Source organism: Ceratocystis lukuohia (genome assembly GCF_044167205.1).
Source record: "Ceratocystis lukuohia strain C4212 chromosome Unknown Supercontig3_pilon, whole genome shotgun sequence".
NCBI classification, from domain to species: Eukaryota; Fungi; Ascomycota; class Sordariomycetes; order Microascales; family Ceratocystidaceae; genus Ceratocystis; species Ceratocystis lukuohia.
This window is the reverse complement of record NW_027263522.1, coordinates 3,616,806-3,629,733: the sequence shown is the minus strand read 5'-3', so window position 1 is coordinate 3,629,733 and position 12,928 is coordinate 3,616,806. Positions and strand designations below refer to the sequence as shown.

The following is a 12,928-nucleotide window of genomic DNA, read 5'->3' as shown; positions in this document are numbered from 1 at the left end:
TCTTCCGGGGCCCCTCTTGCCTGCAGTTTGGATCTCCAAGCTCGATTTTCATCCTCCGAATGCTGCTTTCCCGCCTATTTGGGCCTTTTTTATATGGGTGATGTGGAGCGTGAAGAGAAACGAGACTAATACAAGTTTTAACAGTATGTTTTACTGCCCTCTGAGTGGCTCTGGCTTCACGAACCTTCTTGACTTTGGTACGCGACTATTCTTATGCTTGCGGGCGTGCCTTCCTGTTTGCCCTGCATCTCCTTCCATGATCTAGTCCGGGCTCTTTCCTTATCTTGGCTCTTCGTGTGATTTTTTTTTCTTTTTTTCAGCAATATCCTTTTTTGGTGTTTGAGCTCTGAGCTTCTGCCACCAATTTTCGTCCCTTCAATATTCTCCTTTCTTTTTTCCCCTTCAATATCTTTCTTGCCTGTCATATCGTCTGTTTCCGACTTGTCTCCTCTTGGCTTGGCCGACCACTGATACTCGGCATAGCTTCTCAAACTTAAACTGTCTTTCAGCTTTGGCCACTGTGCCTTTATTTTTTCCCTTCTTTGCCAACGGCACCCCCCTTCATACTGCTCAGACCATGACTTGCGACGTCCAGCCACAGCGCAATTTCAGTGTGCTGGGAACCCGAAGAAAGTTTCCGCTCGTGTCCCGGAAACCGGTCCGGGTCGGAATAGCCTCGCTCGTAGTCAAAGTCGCAATTCAATTTCAAAGCCCAACTCAAATGGATTATTCGAGAACGTATAATGCCTCTTCGAGCTTGGATTGCAACGACGACGAAATCTTCACCGCCCTCATCCGCAGACTTGAACACAACAGTGCGGAGTTGTTGACGCGGAAAGATCCGACTGCCCTTGAAGGTTGCAGAGGCTATGGCGATGAAAAACCGCTTCGATACGATCTCACATTTACCCTCTCTCGGCCGCGGGATACTCCGGTACGGCGGGTTTTCCGCTGCTTCCAATCTGAGCCACTGACCATGGACGATACTCGCAATATAATAATATCAACCGACTATATGATTGGCGCTTTTCTCCAGCGTCATGACCCAAATTTTCAATGGCTTAATGGCCCTGTCCGTGAGAACCAATCGACCGTTCAAACCCTAGAACACAAAACGTTTGGACCTGCTTCTGTTGATTGCGTCCCACAGTCCCATTTCATAGAGAGAACACAGTCCTTTGAGTTTATTCCTGGTTACATCATTGACGTTGCCTTTTTGAGTGCGTCTGCCAACCACCGCCCTCCGCTCTGGAATAAGAGCTTGCGAATAGCCAGCCGCCAGCCTACACCAGCAACCGCCGCCGCAGCTGAGAGTCTCATGTTGACTATTTCAGAGAACATCCAAAACACTCTAGATCGCAATAAGCATGCTTCGCAGGCAATCGATGGGTCTCGACACTCAGAAAGTGCAGTCTGTATCAAGTTGCGAATCTGTAATAGTCTTGGCCCTTCTCTGGATCATCTCGCTCAAACAATAGCACCAAGCCAGACGCAACCTTATAGTTTCAATGGCACGTATTGCCAACAGCTCATGGACGAAGTTGAAGCAATAGCTTCTAAAGCTAGAGATGACATGGATTGCTCCATAAGCTCTGTGAATGATTTAGAAATTAACGTGCTCGATATCCATGGCCCTGACTGGAGCATCAACACGCCATTTGCTATTGCCCTCGATTCTACCACCATCTATTATCAACGAACAGTTGAGGCTTTGCTGGAAAGACTTCAGAGCGGAATTGCCGAAGCCTTGAAATCAACCTCTCTATCCGTTGGGCTGAGTATCCATAAACGAGGGCATCTAATTCTGGATAAAATGGTAACATCGCGAACAAGCACCTTTCCAGAAACACCTAAGCGGCAATCGAAAAACAAGAATGACATCATTTCGCGCCTCCAAGAGAGAATGGTGGCTGATATTGCTGCTGTTTGCAAAGACACCTGTAGTCTTGATCAAAACATCCAGATGCCAAATCTCAAAGTTGCAGTTCCAACCTTGCAACCTTCTCGCAAGTCATCATTTCTTTCGAGAGCTTCTAGTCTCATTTCGCTACAAGCTAACGTAGCAGAAACCTCGTACAGCCCTCTTGCAAAAGCATCTCTGCTCAAAAGCCACCATATTCGCACACATTCATCTGCTACCCTAGGAAGTTTTGATGACTTTACCATCACGCCACCCACTACCCCCGGCCTTATCAGTAGTGCTACAAGCCCTCAAGAAAGCATGTTAGCTACGCCTTCGGGCTTTAGCCTTTTAGCAAGTCCTGGGATACATTCCATCACTGATCATGATGATGCATATGCTCTTCAGAGGCGCCGCTTGAACAAATCTCCCTCGCCCAAAGGATCGTCCACATTGGAAAATACCAATTATCGAGAAGATTGCGTGGCATTTTACCCCTTGGATTCTCATTCTCAGCGACATGTGAGTCGGCCTTCGACTCCAGAGCCTGTTGGAAGTTCCGCAAGAGTCTCGTTTAGCTCACCGCAACCTTCTCCCCGCTTCTACAATGTTTGCCGAGTTGACCCTGACTTCCAGCAAGTCAATTCGTGCGATTTGGACAATCTGTCGGATATTTTTGCCCCTGAGGCTAGATGTCCTCAGCTCTATCGGCCCAACTCAATATCTGAGCTCTTGTCTGCTAGCACTCCAATTTTCACTAAAACAAGACCAAGTTTTGAGTCATCCCCCATGGAAGCTTCCCAGCCTGTAACGGGCAAACAACGAGCGAACGATACCCCTTCTCTTACATCCAGTGACGAGTCTAGCCGTGTTCAGGTATCAGGGCCAGCGAAAGAAAGCTCTGAAGCGACATTAAGCACAGCTATGCTAGACGTTTGCTCCTCTACAAAGTTTCTCCGGCCTGATAAAAATTCAGTGTTTGAACATGGAGAACAAGCTCTTCCTTTGGCTCAAGATGATCATATCCAACTCCTCCCTTCAACAGGGGATCATAGTCCACAACTAGACCCCAATTTCCCACCAATTAATCTTGCTACTGTGCTCGAAGAAATTGAGGCAGATGGTCAAGATGATGGTGGCCAAGATGTCAGTGTGTTGATATCAGATTCTGACCGGGTCAACTCTGCTACCGCCCACCAACCGGTCTTGTCGTCAAATCTGGAAAGTATCCCCCCTGATAGTTTCATTTCAAACTCAATCTCTATGTATAGTGTGCCTGACAACGACTCCTCTGTTTCGGAGTCTCTGTCTAGCAACTCTACTGTCTCTTCAGTTGATCAGCCCTGCTCTAAAGGTCGGGAGTCTCTAGTATCCACAGTTACGTCTGGTGACCCTTCTGAGTCAACATTTGAAAACCTTCAACTTAGTTGCGAAGAGGATATTGCCGCTCATAGGCAACCAGAAAGACTACGGGAAGGAGCTTTACAGGATGCTGTTGAGCTTGTTGGGGAAGCTCCATCTGACCCAGAGTCTGAAGAAACAGATCTCGATACTGAAATCTCTGTGCAACTCGAGTTAGTTGAGAGCAGAGACCTACAAGCATCTCCTGTAGGCTTAGGTACACTTGCAACTAATGAAGATATGCTTCTAAGAAGCGGGCCTCCTCTCTCTCAAGCTGTCGACTTAGTCTTGGCAAAGGCTGATTTTGGGGAGGTGGAGTCAGACAAGCTTCAAATTATCCCTCTGAACCACGATTATCATCCCCAAGAAGCTCACATATCTGCTCCACTCTTGGCATATGAGTCTTCTAATGCCATAACTATGGGGGGCTCTGCCGCAAGTGAGCAAGAAGCGAGCACTTCTCCTGCTGATACTTTGGCTTTTCTTGAGCACTCTCTCAGTGTCCTTGAGAACGTTATTGGGGATTTTGAAGAAACGGGCCCTTTGTCTGTCAAATCCTCATCAATGACTACCGAGGCATCCAGTGAAAATAACATCAGCAGCGTCCAGGATATCTCAGCTTCACAAAAACTTTCGTCGGAGAATCTTGGACTTCATGACTTGGGAATTTCGGATTATGCCATTATAGACAGCTCAGCCTCTGAAGCCGGCTCTGAACAACCCTCAACGGCGTTGATCGTTTCCCCCAAGAGTAATTCCGGTATTTTAAACTCGGGGAAGGATGATGACAATGTCTCGCTATTCCGGCCTAAATCGCGGTCGCCTGGACATGGGTCGACGAAAAACTTGGCATTATCTCGGAGGTATTCATCTCTTGCAGCCCCAGCTCCTACAAGCCTTATTTCATCAACATCTAGGCTTAAGCTCACCCCGGGGCCTAGTAGCCCTCACCAACGCCACTTTTCAGTTTTAACAGCTGGAACTCTGGGGCTGTATAATGAGACCTCTACTAGGCCTAGCCTGCGGGAAATGTTCATCAGTGGAGTATCAGGCCCTTTTCACCGCCGCCGGTCTAGCATGCCGTGGCAGATGTCTAACAGGGGGCTTTCCCCTGCCTGGTCAGCTCCGACATCTTTCTCTGTTCAACCCGCTACACAGACACTTCTCACAAATACCCCACCCCAGCAGAGTAGCCAGGAGACCATTAATTTTAGAGGGAACCCCAAGCATGCACTTAAGGAGACAGCTCAACCAAAAGTATCCGAGGACGCCGCTCTGGCTGAAAGTCGAAGCACAAAGCAAGGTATGTTGCTTGATGATTTTGACGTGACAACAGCCACAAAAACCACTGCATTCTGCCCTAGCTTGCTTTTCTCCATTGCATCCCAGCACCCTCACATCCCACGCCCAATGGCTAAGAACGATTTGTTGACACATCACACTATCTCCCTTTTTCTAGTTTCTACTGCTCTTGCCGTGCAAAGAATCACGCTGCATCCAAGCTTCCTAGCTTCCTCAGCTACTTCGCCTTCACACTCACCATCTTCTTCAAATACATCATCAGGCAACTTGGGACTTGGCCTCAATTCTGGTCGTATCCGTTCTCTGTCTTCTCCACATCGCTCTAGCTCGCTAGGGCTGAGTACAGGTGCATCCCAAACACCTCACTTCTATCTGCACCCAAGCCTCCGGCAAAATTGGAAGCCATCGCCACTGGTTAACGGTCAGTAGGCAATTATGGCGGCGTTTCACAGCCTGGTGACATCACCTGAATGTTTCTAGGCACTATGAATCATCTTTATTCCTAGTCTTTTTTATCTTTTCTTAGCGTCTTTTTTATTGTCCTTCCTCTGCTGAACTTTCCCTTGTTTTATTTTACTATTGGGGTTTCTTCCCATCAGCTTTGTTATCAGTCTTCGCATCACTTGGGTTTTGTCTTTTGGCGGGAGTCATATTTGGCGGCGTTGGGTTACACACACGCATATTTTACAGCAATTTAGATTTGCAACTATCACTGGCCCCGTATGAGGTGGTTTGGTTTATATATATTTTCTTTTAAGGTTCTTGTCGTTGCAATCGCCAAAAAATTGAAAAGATGGGTAAGGAATGATTTCTTGTCGTAAGTCCGCATAGTTCATGCTTGTGTCTAAAGTAGAGTTGATTCGTGACATCCATTTTGGTGTCTGGTATCGCCGTCGTTTTACAGTCTCGATATGTGAGTCTATCATATATCGACAACCGTCCCTTGTATTCTATCCCACCAACATCTGGTCTGATAATAGCTGATGCTCTCCGTATTCCCACATTTACACCAGTTCTAAAACTCCGCTCTGAACCAAGGGCTTCGCACTCGCCCAGCGTAAAACTAGCACATCACCCTGTTCCGCTTCAATCGTATTATCTGCATCTGTACCCATTCCTGAGACCTGAGCTGTCTTTGCTAGAACACGGGCAAAGACTGTAGCGTCTTCGTCCGGGGCATCAATCATGTTGACACCGCCACCCGTATCGTTTAGGTTCTGTAGTTCCGTCGGGAAACCGCCTAAGAATGATGCGAGGTAGTGGTTGTGTAGTAGTGCCTGGTGGCGTGTTGCGTAGGCGAGCTCGGTTTCAGAAAGAAGTCCGCGCAGCTCAGGTGTGCTAAGATAATGCAGTGTGTACGCATCAAGCTGGAGAGACGTAAATTTGTGCATATTAGCAAGCCTGGCTTTTTGATGAATGAAGAATCTGGAAAGCGGCAAGAACAGCTATATATGTGTTTAATTACCTTGGATATCCGCGCGCGCAAATAGCTACGCACAAGATACTTGAAGCGCTCCAGTTCTGTTTGTAGCACGACCAGCGCGAATGTTGACTTTGGGTCCATATCACCAGTCATATCTTCAATATGTTCGATCTGGCGTTTTATACGATCATTTAACCGCTCGAAAAAGCCGTCTGTAGGCCACCTACACAGCAAAGAAAGCAATTAAATGTCAGAATATTGAAACAGGCGCATGAAAAGACTGTGAGCGAGGGGACCAAGAAAGGTCACGTAGAGAGAATGGATGTATAGTACGTGCTAGACTCACGCTAGGAGCTCTGGCGACGAACGCTCGGCAACCCATAAGCGAGTCAAAATCTGGAGGTCATCGATAGGGTCGGGGCCCGAAGAATGCGATGGGTCGACTTCACGCAAGATATCGTCGATGTCCATGGTTTTCTGAGCTATGGAAGCTGCGTTGGCCAGCTGCGACGCAATGCGATTAGGTAGACAAGGCGGAAAAAAGAAGCGAGGAAAACTAGCCGAAGAAAAATTCGAGGGATATCGCTTCGGAAAAATGGCCCATAGGGTGTGTCGATCTTAGACGCAGGTTAAGAGAGCCAACTAGAGAGCTAGCGACTATCAATCAAAATGTGTGCAGTGACGTCTTGCAGCTAAGGTTATTATCAAGCTTGGGAGTTAGGGTTGGATTGGGGTTTGATGGTGGAGTGTTTAATCAAGGAAATTCCTATTCGCACACCAGATTTCAATGCCTCAGGTGTACGTACAGGACCAATAAGTTCAAGATGCCATTATTTACTGGCAGTAGTAAGAAATGCCCAGCAAACCATATCCATTTTCTATGGCTTCATAAACAACGAGAAAGAAGAAACATACGACAGACAGGTTTATTTCTTGTACTGAAGAAGCACTACCTATTTCACTCGTTCATCATGCATGTTAATGTTAGCAGGTACTTTAGAAACTTGATAGTTAGTATCAACATAACATAAAAGCCACCTAATTTACTTAGACCTTAGTGTATGCGTTTAGATCGTTAGTGATAGACTGCACCAGACTCCAGAAGGTATGTATGGTCTATTAGATTTCACTTGATTGTGATGATGATTTTTACTTTTTCTGCTCGGATTTGGTTCCACTTTTAAGAGAGATATGTGACCATTTGATTGGCTAGATTGAAATTTATTGTGCAGATAGGAATTCTTGTCATCAATATGTGTCACCTCAACTGGCAGCTACGTTAAGATCATCATGAGACTCAAGGCATGGGAAAACAATAAGACGATGTCACATTTTTTATTCAAAAATGAATCTAAATGACTTGATTGCACATTTTGAGGCCATATATCACACTTATTTTATTTTCTGGTCACAGCGAGCTTCAACTCTCCATCCAAGTGACGTAGGTCGGGGTTGACGCTCTGATGGCTCTTCAGAGTCATGACTGCAGCCTTCTGGGCCACATCAACCAAGTTCTGGACTTTACCGCCTTGCGCTAAGCCAGCAATCAAGACGCCGAGAAAAGTGTCGCCAACACCGTTCACAGAAACGACATTTTCGACACGCTCTGCGGGGGGGAACAAACGCATGTAGACGCCACCAACTAGCGGGTGATCATTTGAGCGAGAAAGAATGTACTTCATTTCATTGGGATCTTTCAGGCGGGGGTCAGCAGGTGCCAGGATCTGTGTGAGCAGAACACCCTCGCTGCCTAGCTTTGTTAGCAAGGTAGGAATATAGGGCAGCAGTTGCAAAGTCTGCTGAGGAATACCGGCATCAGTGATAGACACATTGGTCATCTGGACAAAGCGGTCGCGAGCGCCCCCACGAAGATTAAAGGAATCAACAACACTGAACCAAGGAATCGACTCGAGATGGCCATTTGCTCGAGCAGCATCAAACATTGCCTTCAGTTCGTAGTTGTTTGGGCTGGCTATGTCGATGCTGGGCGAAGGGTACAGCCCAAGTGGAATGTTGTTGCTATCAGCCCCAAAGAGACGCGAAGCTTTGGCGGTTGATACGGGCTCAAAAGCAATGTAGCAATCGCGCTCCTTCGAGGCACCGATCCATGCTCGAATGTCAGTCTCGCTCCAGTTCCCATCGACCACAACCCAGCGTGGCGAGGCGCCAGCAACGGCAGACTTCCAGTAGTCCGGGAATGAATGGTGTGTGAAAATTCCCATGTCAGCCATAGCCATTACGAGGTTTCTACTGCCATCGTTAATAGAAACGTACTGTGCCGTGCGGTTTGAACCGGCGTATTCTGGCCCTAGTTGGCGCACGTAGGTAGTATCTAGTCCTGATGCCCTGAGAGAAGAAAGAACGGTGGTTCCGGCGCTAGATAGGGTTAGAGAATATACACATGGACATTTAGGAAACAAATAGCAACAAACTCACACGTCATCCCCAATCAGACTACACAAGCGGACATTGGTGTGCTCGCTGACTAGATGGGCAGCCAAGGCTACATTGTGCCCGACGCCACCTACAGACTGATTGATGCAGGCTGGGTTGGAAGTGTGCATTTGTGGTTGGATTTGATTAGTCCTATCAGATCCCCAGCCTCCCATGTAGTCACAACTAAGGTCTAGAGCTACGGAGCCAGCAACAAGAATATCAGCTCCAGATCCAGTGTTTACAAAGTGATCGGCTGAGGACGGAGTTACGGGTACAGGCTTGGAATGACGAGACCAAGCGGCACTGACAATCTACGTCAGCTAATGGACTAGTGAAGCGCAAAAGTTTGTGTTTTTGAGGATATTATGATACTGAGAAAGCAACATTCTGAAGATAGACGAAAACAAATGGAAAACTCACGACGCAAACACCTTCTCTCCCGGTGTCTCAAGCTTGGCCAACTCTACTGCGATTTTAGTCGCCCGCTTTACATTCTCGTTAACTAGCACCAAGTTAGCGCGGACACTGTCCTCGCCAGTGAGTTCCCGAATGCGGCCCAACACATATGGCGTGTTTTTGTTTCCTGTAAAACCCTTCTCCTCGGCTTCGCGTAATGCTGTGCTGATAATGCCCTCCATGCGAGCCTTGGGGATCTCCGCCACCGTTGGAATGGGATTGGCGAATAACAGGCCTGACTCGAGTCCGAGATTTTCCTGTGCAAGAATCATGGCTGCTGCTTCCGCCTCAGTGGTAACCACTGATGGAGACTTAGAGCCACTTTCACGCGCCCAAAAGGCAGGAAAATCGACGGAGGCCCCTGTACGGCCATCGGCAAAGGTTGAGACGAGCACGCCCTGTGTCTCAAGAAACTCGAGTGTGCGCGGAATATCCAGAAAGCCTTTGCATCCTGAACTCACGACAGCCACGCGCGTGCGGCCAAGCTCGGTTAAGTCGGCGGAAATATCCAAGGAAGTCTCACCCCCGCGATGCACGCCGCCGAGCCCACCAGTGCCAAATACGCGGATTCCCGCAAGTCGGGCCAAGATCATAGTGCCCGCAATCGTCGTGCCACCGTGTATTTTCCGACCAGAAATGCCCTGCTCAGTTAGCACATATTGACGTCTTGATGTAGTGTGGGTGTTTCTCTACTCCTCCCCATTTACTTACCATTCCCGCTAGATAAGCTATGTCTCGACGTGAAACCTTCATGGCACCACCTTCAGCGATCATGGTTTCGATTTCATCTGGAGTCAAGCCCACCGTTGGTTTTCCGGCAAATAGGCCTATGGTGGCTGGGATGCCGCCATTTTGGCGCACCACCTGCTCCAGTTCATTTGCTAGTCCAATTTGCAGTGCACCATGGGTATATATGGTTGATTCTAGAGCTACAACAGGCTTCTTGGTAGCGATGGCCTCAGCGACCTCGTCAGATATATGCAGAATTTTCCTAAGACTGCCCAGGCTGGAGCTGCTCCATCGTTGTTGTTGACTAGTAGACACCGATGAGGGGGAAAATTGCGACAGGCAAAAAGACCTGCCACGAACTGCCGATCGCAGCAGATGGACGCGCATGGTAAAGATGAGTTGGCTAGAGGTGAGAGCAAAGCTAGAGAAACTCTGAATTATTCCCGAGAGACTAACGAGGCTAGATGTCTTTTTATATGGGGGGATATCAGCCGATTGTCTAGGTAGTGATATCTTAAATTGTCCCCAGATCTTTAGAGGCTACAAGGGCAACAACCCAAAAAGGTTTTGTGGGGCAACTTACAAGGTAAGCACGATGGACTATTTAGCCTTTATCAGGTTTAGCTTATCAAGACTCTGAATGTTTATCTCTAGGCTCATGAACCTGGTCATGATAAATCTTGATAAATATTCCAGCAAGTACTACAAAAAAAGCAGGACAGGAATCACGGGGCCTGCTAATCTTGCACAGATAATTAGGGTTACGGAATAAGGGTTACTATACTTTGTCAACCGAGCTTCCGGTTTCACATCCGCACATCACCAAAGTGCCTAATCAAAGCACTGGTTCGTCGGTTTCATGTTTTTTCCTGATCAAATTGATTTGGGTGCATTGCCACTTCAATGGTTTGACAGCATGGGGCAAACCATGTCAAAACACAGAGGGGCAATTTCTCTTGGCCGTTTAGCGTCTGAGGTTAGAATAGATGGTAATGAAGGGTTAGATTTCTCCGAGTAACAAGACTCTGTAAATTGAAGAGGAGAAATATTCGTTCACAATCATAGAATGTGAAGCCTGAATGCTATCTTCACAAATTCTCTCACCAGTTGCTTGCAGTCCTTCTTTTGGTTTGTGGCTTAAAGCTCAAGCTTCAAACTGCAGTGTAAGTGACAAGACAGATAGTACGACGCAGTGAACTGGAACTGGGCTGCCTGGCCTTGGAATCTTTGGAATTTTCCACTTCTCACATCTGATTTAGGATGCATTTACATAAGCTCCAAGCAGCTGCATTGCCGCTCTTCGCCACAGCTGCTGCAGCTGCGCAGAACTTCACCGTCGCTGGCGGCCAGATATTCACTCCGGGTTTTGTGGTCGTCGATGCACCGCAGCCAGAAACTCCGATGGGGGGAGGTAAGCGACTGCTGCAAGGCTCAGCGACAGCGTTGCTTGGGTTGCTTGTGTCGCTAGTGGCAGCCTATCGACTGGAATCTTGTGCTAGCCGTGCTTACCTTACTGACAACTCCCGCTAGACACGCTCCATATTGCGCTGGATATCACTGCCAATGGTCGGCTACCGCAGCCACCGTATGATGAGTCAAGTCCAAGCTTGATTCACAATGTAACTCTGTTCCTATTCAGCTACAAGACAGGGCGAAACTTTACCATAACAAACGCTACAGAGACGCCAGATAGAAAAATTCTCACCCAGGAGCCGGGTAGTACAGTCAAGCACGTCAACTGGCTTTGGCCTGACTGCCTGGTTGGAGATGGACGGCCCAAAGGAGATGACAGTGACCGCGGGGTATATAACGTAAGTCAGCAGTTGTGGGTATCCAAAGCAGGTATAGCCTAGCAAACGTCTTGCTTGATAGAGTTTAGTCTATAGTAGCGTTATGTATATGATCAGTAGACTAACCACATTGTAGATCTCTATTCATCAACACTTTCGCCTTAACAATGAGGACCGTTACACCGTGTTCGACCTACCGATATCAGTTACGAATAGCATCCCCGAGAATCCCTTGCGGCCATTATGCGATGAAATTACCAACGCACTACTGCCGCCAAGCAACGTGTCAGGCGATGCCGGACTCGGTGTGCTATTTGCGCCTGGAGACTCAACGGTCGTCATGACAAGCGACGGTAACGGGGGGCTAGGAACGCCAAAAACGGAGGCTACTCCTGGAGACGGACTCGGGTCAGGGGCTCCAATGGTTAGTTTGAGAGCTAGTGCAGCAATGACGTCGATGCTCTGGGCAGGAGCCCTTGCGTTTTTGTAGTGCAGAGTTGGCAGAGCAAACAGCACTCGATTGCCTACTGGCTGATGAGTGATGACTACTGCGCTACTAAATGTAGTACAGTGTTTGCGAACTCTAACTTGGGCAACTGCCATGCCGCGAACTGTGGATGAGGGGTTGGGGTTCTAATGTTCTTGCCAAGCTGCTGATGACGGCCGACTGTGGTAGGAAGATTTAGTTGATATCATGTGATACGCAGGGAAAAGTGGTCTGATGTTGGGACACTTGTTTCAGGAAGTAGTATAGAGTTGGAAAGGGCAGCGTTGTAATGGATTTGGATGGTAGTATTGGTTTGTATTGTTATTTTTTTCTGCAATTGGTCCCCGTAATTCGTTTAAACTAAGACCGGTAAGTATGATGGTAGTTGAGGTTTGAAGAGAAGACAGGCTGCAGAGAGAACGGCCAGGAGGCAAGATACAGAGGGCAAGAGCTAGCGAGAATGGGCAAAGCATGGGAGGATCGCAAGATAATAGTGGGACGTGGTTTTTTATTGTGGAAACGACAACAGAAGCATGCAAAGAAGGAAAGATTCAGTGCAAGAGATTTCACGTGGCTTCGAAAATTGTGATCCGTGATCCATCACTAACACCTGGCTAGCTATGTGCTATGCGGTACTGTGCTGTACTATCCTGTCTTTGATCATGTCTCCTCTTGTCTTGGATCTAGGATGGCTATCTAGAAACCTTCAATGGAGAGTAGCTTTCATCTGAACGCTGGGAGGCGAAGCAGGGCAAAGTAAGGCGAAAGCTAAATGATAGCTTTTTCAAGAGGCTAGATAGCTAGAAAAGCTATAATTTGAACAGCATAGCTTATAGCTAGCTACCCCAATAGCTAGGCCGAATAGCCACATAAAACTAAGCCGTGCTTCTAGAAAAGTGATCGTGTCAAACAACTTCAACTCTAAAATCAGTCTAGACTATGCACCGGCCAATCATAGTCCACCAATGGTAGGGCACAAGACAGGGGTCACCAGCTTCTGATCA

At 47.6% G+C, this 12,928-nt stretch overlaps 4 protein-coding genes across 4 annotated transcripts; 2 read left to right on the top strand and 2 right to left on the bottom strand.

Annotated features, from left to right (window-relative positions):
• Positions 1 to 577: 577 nt before the first annotated feature.
• HOO65_030919 (pt repeat family protein) lies at positions 578 to 5,032 on the top strand (the record flags this gene model as incomplete). The annotated part of the gene is made up of 1 exon (XM_071000522.1): positions 578 to 5,032. One exon carries the CDS (start codon positions 578 to 580, stop codon positions 5,030 to 5,032), a length of 4,455 nt encoding a protein of 1,484 aa, XP_070860598.1.
• Positions 5,033 to 5,607: 575 nt separating this feature from the next.
• Positions 5,608 to 6,497, bottom strand: HOO65_030918 (DNA replication complex GINS protein SLD5; the record flags this gene model as incomplete). The annotated part of the gene is made up of 3 exons (XM_071002334.1): positions 5,608 to 5,970; positions 6,102 to 6,249; positions 6,373 to 6,497. The coding sequence occupies 3 exons, from the start codon at positions 6,495 to 6,497 to the stop codon at positions 5,608 to 5,610; spliced, it is 636 nt and encodes a 211-aa protein (XP_070860597.1).
• Positions 6,498 to 7,423: 926 nt separating this feature from the next.
• On the bottom strand, positions 7,424 to 10,034 carry HOO65_030917 (indigoidine synthase A like protein; the record flags this gene model as incomplete). Its single annotated transcript, XM_071001900.1, has 4 exons — positions 7,424 to 8,402; positions 8,463 to 8,765; positions 8,883 to 9,559; positions 9,630 to 10,034. The coding sequence occupies 4 exons, from the start codon at positions 10,032 to 10,034 to the stop codon at positions 7,424 to 7,426; spliced, it is 2,364 nt and encodes a 787-aa protein (XP_070860596.1).
• Positions 10,035 to 10,907: 873 nt separating this feature from the next.
• On the top strand, positions 10,908 to 12,074 carry HOO65_030916 (uncharacterized protein; the record flags this gene model as incomplete). The annotated part of the gene is made up of 5 exons (XM_071002259.1): positions 10,908 to 11,058; positions 11,178 to 11,232; positions 11,287 to 11,458; positions 11,574 to 11,861; positions 12,009 to 12,074. The coding sequence occupies 5 exons, from the start codon at positions 10,908 to 10,910 to the stop codon at positions 12,072 to 12,074; spliced, it is 732 nt and encodes a 243-aa protein (XP_070860595.1).
• Positions 12,075 to 12,928: the final 854 nt, after the last annotated feature.